This window comes from Mustela nigripes, chromosome 6, assembly GCF_022355385.1.
Source record: "Mustela nigripes isolate SB6536 chromosome 6, MUSNIG.SB6536, whole genome shotgun sequence".
Lineage (NCBI taxonomy): Eukaryota > Metazoa > Chordata > Mammalia > Carnivora > Mustelidae > Mustela > Mustela nigripes.
The window spans coordinates 89930794-89944017 of NC_081562.1; the positions used below are offsets into that span (position 1 = coordinate 89930794).

The following is a 13224-nucleotide window of genomic DNA, read 5'->3' on the forward strand; positions in this document are numbered from 1 at the left end:
AACCCACCGCAAATATCATTCTCAATGGAGAAAAACTGAAAGCTTTTCCGCTAAGGTCAGGAACACGGCAGGGATGTCCATTATCACCACTGCTATTCAACATAGTACTAGAAGTCCTAGCCTCAGCAATCAGACAACAAAAGGAAATTAAAGGCATCCAAATCGGCAAAGAAGAAGTAAAAAAATTGTTTTTAAAGAAAGTTTTCTGAAATAGACTCTGCTAGAAAGAAAGGAGTTAAAAATCTAAAGATATATGCTTAGGAACTAATAATATTTTTATGAAAATGTGGTTCCCTACTTGAGCAAATTCTATTACTTCGTTGAGAATAATGCAATTCTTTTGACCGAGTCTTTGAAAGCTTGTTTTACTTGCTTGTTTCTCAAGGTATAAATGAAGGGGTTCAGCATAGGAGCAATGGATGTAGTAAGGACTGCCACACCCTTATCAATGACCACTGATTTCTTTGGTGAAGGCTTAACATAGATGAAAATACAGCTTCCATAGGTGATGGAGACTACAATCATGTGGGAAGAACATGTAGAAAATGCCTTTTTTCTTTGCTGGGAAGAAGAGAATTGTAGAATAGCCTTGATGATGTATATGTAGGATAGAAGTACATATAGGGTCATAATGAAGGTCAACATAGAACAGGCTATGACCATCTGCTCTATAAGCCATGTTTCTGAGCATGATATTTTTAGGAGGGGGGATGCATCACAGAAAAAATGGTCAATAACATTAGAGTCACAGAATTCCAGATTTAGGCCCAGGCTAAGTGGTGGGAGAATAATCAAGAAGCTAGCTGTCCAGCACCCAAGGATAAGTCTTCTACAGACCCTCTTGTTCATGATGGTCACATAATGCAGGGGTTTGCAGATGGCAACATATCAATCATAGGACATGGTGGCCAGGAGAAAAAGTTCTGTTACACGAAAAATATAAGTAAAAAAAATCTGAAGGACACAATTGTCATATGTGATTGTCTTGTCATCTGTTGATATGTTGTACAAATATCTGGGAATACAAGCAGAGGTAAATGAGATATCTAAGAAGGAGAAATTTTGTCGGAAAAAGTACATGGCATTCTGAAGGTGAGAATCTATGAAGGTAAGGGAGATGATTGTCAGGTTCCCAGTTATGCTTAACATATAGGTGAGAAATAGAAAGATGAAAACCATAATCTTCAGTTGTGGATCATTGGTCAGTCCCAACAGGATAAATGTTGTTATTGTGTGGTTTCTCATCATTGACTTCTGACTTCAATTCAGTCTGCATTTATAATTCAGGTATATTTGATATATATGCGTTGGTAATTAATGGGAGAAAAAACTAGGCAAACAATCACATGCATTTACAAAATTTTCATTTACAAATATTATCAATACACTGGTATTCTAGTTTCTACAATTGGGTGTTGTTTTGGTAAATTCAGGAGATATTTTAAAAAATCAGAAAAATCTGTATCATACTCCAAAATATTATGGGTGCTTCCTTCTCATTACATTTTATTTGAAATTTATATATTTTTTACTTATACCTGGAATTTGATTTTCCTGACAGATAGATTTGACTGCTTATGTTTTGTGAGATCATTTTGTCCCTGCTCAGAGACTGAATCTTAAAGCTGAATCTTAAACTTTCATTATCACCTTCATACATTTCCTTGAAGTTTTGTTTTAATAAGCAACAGATCACAAATAGTTTGAGACTCATGATATAGGCTCTGTATATCCATTACTGAAGATGACGAGCTCTAGTATTATAGTTTTAAAAATATGTGTTTCCTTAAACAACTCCTTTCTCACTCACCCATTTCCCTGACTTTCATATTTTCTGTTTAGAATTACACTAATTTCCCACTGTGGTATGGGAAGACAGGAAGTATTTTGATGACAAATATATTCTATAGAATGAAAATATGTATGTGTTGGATGTAAGATATATAGGGATGTAAAAAATAATTATAGATTTTCTTAGTTTTACAACTGTTTAGTTGAGGTTGAAACACATTTCAAAATATTGTTATTAATATCACTAACTACAAAAAATTTCAGATTGAGCTATTAAACACATTCTTCAAGCATGGCTTGCTTTAACTGTGACTCAGTTTTTATCATCTACAGAATGGAAATAATATTTTCCTTCATCAAAAAATTAAAGACTAATATATAAAGTACTTAGAAAGTACATGGCTGATAGTGTGATAAGTCTATTTTAACTACTTCAATTACCTTGTCCAGAATGATTTTCCTTTTAGTTACCTTACATTCAATCATCAATATGCTATAGTCCTGTTTTGTTCTCAAGAACCTATTGAAATACTATGTGCCAGAATTTATCACTTTTGGCTTTTTTTGCTTTTAAAGTTTAGGGAATTTCTAAGTAGAATGTGTACCTTCAACCACCCAATATTCATAACATTCTCTCTTAACTTACTTTAATACCACATACATGTTTACTTGCCATCTTTTTGCTTTCTAATCTCTCTCTCTCTCTCTCTCTCTCTCTATATATATATATATATATATATATGGAATATTTCTTAATACACTTTTTAAAGGTTTTATTTATTTATTTTTTCAGAGAGAGAGAGAGAGAGTACAAGCAGGGTGAGCAGCAGACAGAAGGAGAAGCAGTCTCCCTGCTGAGCAGGGAGCCTGATGTGGTACTCGATTCCAGGACTCTGGGATCATGACCTGAGCCAAAGGCAGATGCTTAATGGATTGCATGACCCATGTGTCCCAGTTGTTAATACATTTTTACTTCTTAACACAATGCTCCCTTTGAGTGTTTTCTTGAACTCCTAATTTCTAAAAATGATTGTGCTTCAGTTACATAAACAAATGCACTCCAGACATAAAAAGCCAAAATGAAACTCTTAATTTTCTATACTCTCATCCTATTTCTCCCCCTGTGTGTGTGTGTGTGTGTATTTTTTTTTAATAATCTAACTTGTGTATTTATTGAAGTTTTACTATATGTTAGATACTGAAACAAGCATTTTATATGGATTATCTATCTGGAATAATCTTCCCTCCACTGTGCTGTGTTTCCCCACCCAATCTCGATTTCCTGTCTCCAGTTTTGCTGGGCATGCACATCCTCAGCCAGCCACTGGTTAATAGTTTTTAGTTCCCAGAATTTGCATTTGTGAGACCTATCATTTTGTCATGGCATTCAAATTATGGAATTCTTAGGTGACGTCTTATTTATTGTTGCTTACACTACTCTTATCAGTAACTATATACTATCCAAGAATAAAGTGCTCTAAAAATGATGTTTAATACCCAAATTAGAACTTACATTGCTAAGTTTTTAAAAACATTTAATTTATTTTAAAGAGACAGAGAGAGAGTGTGTGAGGTGTGGTAGGGGCAGAGGGAAAGGAAGAGAGAGAGAGAGAATCTTAAGCAGAGCCTGCATTCAGCACAGAGCCCAGCCTGATGCAGGGCTCCATCCCAGGATCCTGAGATGATGACCTGAGCCAAACCCAAGAGTTGGTTGCTCGACTGACTGAGCCACCATGGTGCCCTTCCATTGCTAAATTTTATACAATGAATGTGACTCAAGTCTCAAAACAAATGTAACTGAAATGACAGAATTCATAATACTTACACTCTGGCAGTTAATCATAGCTTCTCTCTATTAAGTTAACTACAGTTATTCTTATAGCCACAACTTGAGATGCATATAATGTTGAAAACTAGCAAGAAAACTTCTGGTCGCTAATGGCTGAGTCTGACCACTCCTGCAGTAACAGCTCTCAGGAGTATACATAATTTCCTTGCAGTTTTTATCTTCAGGTGATTATATCAATTCCCGCACAATAGCTGTAGTGCCATCACAAGCCTAGGAAATAGTTTTGTTTTTGTTTTGTTTTGTTTTGTTTTTTAAACTCTCAGACATTGAGAGGAAAAACAGGTTCAAGGGCACTCTGAAAGATGATAGATCTCCCTCTCTGCGTCTTCAAATAGTTATGGAATGAACAAATTATATGTTAAAAGTTTTGATTAGATATATAACAACAGAAAAATCACGGTGAAATATTAGAGGTAATATTTTGGAGAATACCTTCCATTCTTTCCTTCCTGTAAACATATGCATGTTTACAGTTATGTAAGTACAAATGCACGAACATTAAATTAAATTAAAATACCTCTGTGTTGAGATATACAGACTATCTCAGCTATTTACCCTTAGAAGTGTGTGAACCTTGTTATATCTTAATTATTAATTATTGAGATGCATCATTTTAAATCTATTTAATTTCAGTACACTATATTAATATGACATCAGAATTTAAACCAAAATTTAACATTGTCATAAATGTATATTGCTTCCTAAGTTTCACCAGTGTAAGATATCACTGTATGGATAATTATACTGTTTCCAATTACCTTAAATCATTTTAGCTTCTTTTTATATTTTTTATCATTATAAAAAAATTTATAATGATTAAAACATTGTGAAGATATTTTTTGAACATTGATAATTGATAAGAATTGAACTCTTCATAGTATTGGTATATTTATAACTTTTTAATTAATAATTTTATTAATTCATTATTTTAAGTAATAATTAATATCATCTTTTAAATTAAGTGTATAAGAGTATCTTTGTGCATACACCTAAGTCATGAACATATATCTTCTTTTTTTTTAAGTAATTATTACCTTCATCCATTTATGGATTAACAAGGTTCTACATTGGGTTACAGATTTTATACAGTAAAATTTACATACAATAAATGGACCATTTTTTAATATTTCAGTTGAGGAATTTTTACAAAAATATACCTCTCTATTACTCCCACTGAAATGAGTATTTCCATTTCCCTACAAAGTTCCTTCCTGTTTCTTCCTATTAAAACCCTCTAATTCCAGCCAATGGAAATATGCTTTTCATCATTTTATATTCAATTTGATTTTTTCAAATGCAAGTCTTTTTCTTGTGTTCCATATGAATGGAATCATACATAACATTCTTCCCTTCTGTGTTTTTTATATTCATCTTTTTTTTTAAAGATTTTATTTATTTATTTGACAGACAGAGATCACAAGTAGGCAGAGAGGCAGGCTGAGAGAGAGAGAGAGAAAGAGAAGCAGTTTTCCCGATGAGCAGAGAGCCTGATGCCGAGCTTGATCCCAGGATCCTGGAATCATGACCCAAGCTGAAGGCAGAGACTTTAACCCACTGAGCCCAGGTGGGTTAAAGGTGCCCCTGTCTTTTTGATAATAGAAGTTCTACGAGTGTGAGTGATATCTCACTGTGGTAGTGATTAGCATTAACTTCACAATTAATGATACTGAATGCCTTTACCTGTTGGCCATCTGTGTGCCTTGTTTTGAAAAATATCTATTCATATCCTCTGCTTATTTTTTTAAATTGGATTTTTCCCCTATAAAGTTATGTAAGTACTTTATATATTTTGTATATTAACTCCTTATTAGATATATGATTTGCATATTTTCCCCCATTCAGTAGATTGCTTTTTCATTTTGTTGACATTTTCCTTTGCAGTTCAGAAGCTTTTTAATTTGGCATAGTCCCACTTACTTATTTTTGCTTTTTATTGCTTCTGCTTTTGGTGTCCAATCAAAAAAAAAAAAATCATTGCCAAGACCAATGTCAGAGAGCTTACCCTCCTATATTTTCTTCTAGGAGTTATGATTTCCTGTCTTATGTTCAAGTCTTTAACCTATTTTGAATTTATTTTTCTGTATGGCATAAGATAGGGGACAAATTTCATTCTTTTTCATGTGGCAATTCAGGTTTCCCAGCACAATTTTTGGAAGAGAATATTCTTTCTGCATTGTGTATTCTTGGCTCCTTTGTCATAAATTAATTGACAATATTTGTGTGGGTTTATTAATGGACTTTCTATTCTGTTCCATTAACCTCTGTGTCAGCTTTTTTACCAATACCATACTGGGTTGTTTACTATGGCTTTATAATCTAGTTTAAAATCAGATAATGCGATACATTCAGCTTTGTTCTTCTATATAAAGATTGATTTGGATACTCAGGGTCTTTTGTGGTTTCATACAAATTTTAGGATTGTTTGTTTTATTTTTGTGAAAAATGCCATTAGAATTTTTGTGAAGACTTCCCTGAGCATTGTATATCTCTTCATTTATTTGTGTTGTTATCAGTATTTTTCATTAATGTCTCACAGTTTTTGGTGTATAGATCTTGACTTTCTTGGTTAAACTTATTCTTAAATATTTTAGTCTTTTGATGCTATTGTAAGTGAGATTCTATTCTTAACTTCTTTTGCAGAGAGTTCACTATTAGTGTGTAGAAATGTAACTGATTTTGGCATAATGGTTTTGTAAACTTCACATTTACTAAAATTCTTTGTTATTTCTGTTAAGATTTATTTATTTATTTATTTTAGTGGGGGACAGAGGGAGAGAGAGAAAGAGCCTCAAGCAACTCTATGCTGACTGTGGAGTGTACTTGATTGCACCACCCTGAGATCATGACCTGAGGTGAAATGAAGAGTCAGACACTTCACTGACTGAGCCACCCAGGTACCCCTAAAATTTTTATTATTTTTAACATTTTTTTTGTGGAGTCTTTAGAATTTTCTATATATAACATGTGCCCAAATAAAAATAGTTTTACTTCTTCTCTGATCTTGAAGCCATTTATTTATTTTCTTTGACTAATTATCTGGCTAGGACTTCCAATACTATGTTGGATAGGAAGGGTAAGAATGGGCATCTTTGGTGTCTTATTCCTAATCTTAAAGCTTTCAGCTTTTCACTACTGAGAACAATGTTATCTGTAGACCTTTCATATACGTCTCTATTCTATTGAGATGTTTCCTCTGCACCCAGTTTGCTGATACTTTTTACCATGAAAAGGTGCTGAATTATGTCAACTGCTTTTTCTGCAACTATATGGAATTTTATCCTTCATTTTTTTAATGTGGTGTATACATTGATTCATTTGTGGATGTTGAATCATTCCTTGAATTCCTGGAATAAATTCCACTTGATCATTGTGTATTATCCTTTTAGTGTATTGTTGAGTTTAGTTTGCTAATATTATGTTGAGGATTTTTATATCTATGTTTGTTAAGAATATTGGTCTGTAATTTTTTTCTAGTGCCTTTGTCTGGCTTTGATATAAAAGTAATGCTGGTCTCATAAAATAAGTTTGAAAGTATTTTCTTCTTCTTTCTCTCACTCTCTCTCTTTTGGAAGAATTTATAGAGTATTGGTATTAATTCTTCTTTGAATGTTTGGTAGAATTCATGTAAAGCCATTTGGTGCTAGATTCTTCTTTGTTGGAAAGATTTTGAATAATGATTTATCCTCTGTACTAGTAATTGATCTGTTTAGGTTTTGTATTTCTTCGTGATTTAGTCTTGGTAGTTGTATGTTTCTAGGAATTTATCCATTTTTTCTAGGTTGTCTAATTTGTTGCCATTTTTTAAATATATTGTCTGATATCATTTTGTAATTATGTGGTATCAGTTGTAAGGTCTTCTCTTTTATTTATAATTTTATTTACTTGAGTCTTCCTTTTTCTTGTTAAGTCTCACTAAAGTTTCTTTATTTTGTTTTTATTTAAAAAAGTAGCTCTTAGTTTCATAGATATTTTCTTTGTGGTCTCTATTTATTTCCATTTTGATCTTTGTTATTTCCTTCCATTAGCTTTGGGCTTCATTTGTTCCCGTTTTAGTCCCTTGAAGTATAAAGTTAGGTTGTTTGTATGAGATCTTTTTTGTTAATATAGGTATTTTTTATTATAAACTTCACTCTTCAAACTCTTTTTGCTGTATCCCATATGTTTTGGTAGGTTGTATTTCCATTTTAGCTTCTATTGATTTATCTTTTGATTTCTCTCTTTGTTGGCCCATTGGTTGATCAGTAGATGTTAGTTAATATTCACGTATTTGTAAAGTTTTGAGTTTTCTTCTTGTAATTACTTCTACATTCATACCATTATGGTTGGAAAGGTTGCTTGACATAATTTCAATCTTCTTAAATTTATTAAGACTTGTTTTGTGATCTATCACATGATTGAATCTGAAGGATGTTTTATATGTGCTGGAAAAGAATATATTTTGCAATTTTTTTTTCCAGTTTAAAATTCTGACACCAATTCTGATGTATATTGTTTTCCACATAAAGAAATTCTCCAACAGCAATTGGGCATTCTACAATTCAACTGAGTTCTGACACAATCTACCTGAAGATGTTGTCAGATACCACAGGTGGAGGGCTTAGTCCTACAAGACTGCTCTCCACCCACTTCAGAGGTCAATGGCAAGCCTAAGTTGTCACCTATAATTCTGACAGACCAGCTATAGATCTGAGGTTCGTTGATCTTCTCCTTGGGTTGGATTAATTTGCTAAAGTGGATTACAGAGCTCAAAAAAACATTTTATTTATTAGATAGGCAGTTTATTCATAAAAAGGTACAATTCAGGAAGAGCCAGGTGAAAGAGATGTATAGGTTGAGTTATGTGGGGGAAGAGCACAGAGCTTCATGCCCTCCCAAGTGTGCCACTCTCGAGGCACCACTGCTTGTTCTCCACAGAGAACTGTGGAGTTCTCTCTCCACAGAGAACTGTGGAGTTCTCTCTCCACAGAGAACTGTGGAGTTCTCTCTCCACAGAGAACTTGGAAATTCTCTGAACCCATTCTTTTGTTTTTTAATGGAAGCCTCATTACATAGGCATGATTGATTAACTCACAGGCTATTGGTTGAACTCAATCTCCACTCCTCTCTGCTTCCCAGATATGAGGAGGTGAGGACTGTAAGTTTCAACCCTTTGTACAAGGTTTCTTGCTCTGGCAACCAGCCTCTATTCTTAGGTTACAAAATGGCTTCCCAAGTTACCTCATTAGTATAACAAAAGATACCTTGATTTCTTCCACCACTCAGGAAATCCCAAAGGTTTTAGAAGCTCTGTGTCTAACTGGATGAAGACCAAATATTTCTTATTATAAATCACTATATCACCCAGCTGATAGGTTCTTATTGTTCATGATAACAGTACTAGTCTTGTAATTATGATGAATGTGTTATTTTCTGGGCTTATTCAGTTTTTTTTTTTTCCCACAAAAATATTAGATATCCTGATGTTCTTTTCATAAATTTTCACCAGTGAAGCACGAATATGTCCGTAGGATGTTACAGAATTGTGAAATCTCAAAAGAGTGATTCTTTTAATAACAATAGTTATTGTTGAATGATGGGTTGGTAATCAAGTGGAGGAATCTTAACGAGCATCAATCTTTAGAATAAGGTACTCCCTTAAAATTGTATTTGTAAATACTTATTTCCTTTTTTAACTGAAAAATGTATATATGTGTATTCTTAAATATTTTATTGTGTTAAGAACACTTAATATGAGTGTTCTTAAGAGGCACTAGCCTCTTAAGTTTTAAGCGTAAAATGTATTACTGTTAACTATAGGTGTGCTGAAAAATGAAATAAAATCGGGTCACTTATGTCAGGGAGGTTTTTTTTTTTTTTAATTAACATACATATAATGTATTATTTGCCCTAGGGGTACAGTTTAACCTGCTACCACACCATATTTATTACTATCTCAGATCTATTTTGAAAGAATTTTTACCAATGACCACAGTCTAGATTTCTAAGACTTTTTTAGGCATTAATCAATTTACATTAGGAAACACTGAGATATATTTGACAAATTATATCCATGCACAAACAAGGTAAACTAAAGGAAAGGCCAATAACAATATTTAATACTTATTATGTGGATATTAACAGCTTACTATAAGCAGATTAGGAAACTCACAAATATAATTTCTTCCCCAATCTTTTTCTTTTTTTTTAATCTATTATACTTTTTAATGCTTTATAGGAGCATATGATCAAAAGTTTTCTTGCAGCTCTCCAAATTCTGTGTCTTCTTTAGCCTTTCCTATTGCATTTTTTTTAACATATAATGCATTATTTGCTTCAGGGTACAGGTCTGTGAACCATTAGGCTTACACATTTCATAGTACTCACCATAGCACATACCCTCTCAAATGTCCATCAGCCAGCCACTCTATCCATCCCCCTAAACCCCCAGCAATTCTCAGTTTGTTTTGTGAGATTAAGAGTCATGGTTAGTCTTCCTCCTGATCCCCTCTTGTTTATTTTTTCCTCCTTACTCCCACGACCCCACCATCCTACTTCCCAAATTCCTCATATCAGAGAGAAAATATGATAATTGTTTTCCTCTGACCTATTTCACTTAGCATAATACCCTCTAGTTCCATCCATGTCGTTGCAAATGGCAAGATTTCATTTCTTTTGTTGGCTGCATAGAATATATATATATATATATATATATATATATATACCACTTCTTTATCCATTTATCAGTTGATGGACGTCTAGGTACTTTCCATGGTTTGGCTATTGTGGACATTGCTGCTATAAACATTTGGGTGCATGTGCCCCTTCATATCACTACACTTGTATCTTTAGGGTATATACCCAGTAGTGTGATTGCTGGGTTGTAGGGTAGCTCTATTTTCAACTTAAAAAAAAAATTATTTATTTGTCAGACAGAGATCACAAGTAGGCAGAGAGGCAGGCAGAGAGAGGGGAGGGGGAAGCAGGCTCTCTGCTGAGCAGGGAGCCATATGCAGGGCTTGATCCCAGGACCCCAAGATCATGACCTGAGCCAAAGGCAGAGGCTTAACTCACTGAGCCACCCAGGCTCCCCTATTTTCAACTTTTTGAGTAACGTCCATATTGTTTTCCTGAGTGGCTGCACCAACTTGCATTCCCACCAATGGTGTAGGAGGATTCCCCTTCCTCTGCATCCTTGACAACATCTGTCATTTCCCGACTTGCTAATTTTGGCCATTCTGACTGGTGTGGGGTGCTATTTCACTGTGGTTTTGATTTGTATTTCCCTGATGCCAAGTGATGTTGAGCACTTTTTCATGTGTCTATTGGCATTTGGATGTCATCTTTGCCAAAATGTTGATTCATGTCTTATGTCCGTTTCTTTTTTTTTTTTTATTTTAAGATTTTATTTATTTATTTGACAGAGAGAGACACAGCAAGAGCAAGAAGGAATAGAAGCAGGAGGAATGGGAGAGGGAGAAGCAGGCCCACCACTGAGCAGGGAGCCGATGCAGGGCTTGATTCCAGACCCTGGGATCGTGACTGGAGCCAAAAGCAGATGCCCAACAACTGAGCCATGCAGGCACCCATTTCTTGATTGGATAATTTGTTCTTTGGGTGTTGAGTTTGGTAAGTTCTTTATAGATTTTGGATACTAGCCCTTTGTCTGATATGTCATTTGCGAATATCTTCTCCCATTCTGTCAGTTGTCTTTTGGTTTTGTTAACTGTTCCTTTGCTGTGCAAAAGCTTTCGATCCTGATGAAGTCCCAATAGTTCATTTTTGCCCTTGCTTCCCTTGCCTTTGGTGATGTTCCTAGGAAGAAGTTGCTGAGGCTGAGGTCGAAGAGGTTGCTGCCTGTGTTTTCCTCAAAGATTTTGATGAAGTCCTGTGTTAGATTGAGGTCTTTTATCCATTTTTAGTCTATTTTTGTGTGTGGAGTAAGGCCATCACCCAGTTTCATTCTTCTGCATGTGGCTGTCCAATTTTCCCAACACCATTTTTTGAAGAGATTGTCTTTTTTCCATTGAACATTCTTTCCTGCTTTGTTGAAGATTAGTTTACCATGGAGTTGTATTCTGTTGTATTCTGAGTTGTATTCTGAACAGAACTATTCTGTTCCACTAATCTATGTGTCTGTTTTTGTGTCAGTATCAACGTGTCTTGATGATTACAGCTTTGTAATAGAGCTTGAAGTCTGGAATTGTGAGGCCACCAACTTTGTTTGTTTGTTTGTTTTTTCCAACATTAATCTGACTATTATGGGTCTTTTCTGGTTCCATATAAATTTTAGGATTATTTGTTCTATTTCTTTGAAAAAAAATTGATGGTGTTTTGATAGGGATTCCTTTAAATGTGTAGATTGCTTTAGGTAGTATAGACATTTTCACAATATTTGTTCTTCCAATCCATGACCATTGGACGTTTTTCCATTTCCTTATGTCTTCCTCCACTTCTTTCATGAGTACTTTATAGTTTTCTGAGTACAGATTCTTTTCCTCTTTGGTTAGATTTATTCCTACGTATCTTATAGTTTTGGGTACAATTGTAAATGGGATCGACTCCTTAACTTCTCTTTCTTCTGTCTTGCTGTTGGTATATAGAAATGCAACTGATTTCTGTGCATTGATTTTATATTCCGACACTTTAATGAATTCTTGTATGAGTTCTAGGAGTTTTGGAGTGGAGTCTTTTGTGTTTTCCATATAAAGTGTCATATAGCTGTGGTGTCCATCTGGTCCATCATGTCATTTAAAGCCTTTATTTCCTTGCTGATCTTTTGCTTAGATGATCTGTCCATTTCAGTAAAGACAGTGTTAAAGTCCCCCACAATCATTGTGTTATTGTTGATGTGTTTCTTTGATTTTATTATTAATTGGTTTATACAATTGGGTGCTCCCATGTTAGGAGCATAGGTATTTAAAATTGCTAGATCTTCTTGTTGGACAAACACTTTAAATATGATATAATGTCTTTCTTCATCTCTTATTATAGTCTTTGGCTTAAAATCTAACTTATTTGATATAATGATTTTCACCCTAGCTTTCTTTTGTTGTCCATTAGCATGGTAAATTGTTTTCCACCCCCTCACTTTAAATCTGGAGGTGTCTTTGCGTCTAAAATGAGTTTCTTGTAGACAGCATATTGATGGATCTTCTTTTTTTTTTTTTAAGATTTTATTTATTTATTTATTTGACAGAGAGAGATACAGAGAGCACAAGCAGATAGAGAGGCAGGCAGAGAAAGAGAGAGAAGCAGGCTCCCCACTAAGCAAGGAGCCTGATGTGGCGCTCGATCCCAGGACCATGAGATCTTGACCTGAGCTGAAGGCAGCAGCTTAACCCACTGAGCCACCCAGGTGCCAGAATGGGTCTTCTTCTTTTTATTTTTTTATCCATTCTGATACCCTGTGTCTTTTGATTGGGACATTTAGCCCATTTACATTCAGGTAACTATTGAAAGATATGAAGTTAGTGTCATTGTATTGTTTGTAAAGTGACTGTTACTGTATATTGTATGTTCCTTTCTGGTCTGTTATTTTAGGCTCTCTTTTTGCTTAGAGGACTCCTTTCACTATTTACTTTAGAGCTGGTTTGATGTTTGCAAAT

At 34.4% G+C, this 13224-nt stretch overlaps 1 protein-coding gene across 1 annotated transcript; it reads right to left on the minus strand.

The window, feature by feature from the left end:
- Positions 1–312: 312 nt before the first annotated feature.
- On the minus strand, positions 313–1245 carry LOC132020745 (olfactory receptor 6C2-like). Its single transcript, XM_059404895.1, is given in 1 exon segment — positions 313–1245. A coding segment is annotated over 1 exon segment (933 nt).
- Positions 1246–13224: the final 11979 nt, after the last annotated feature.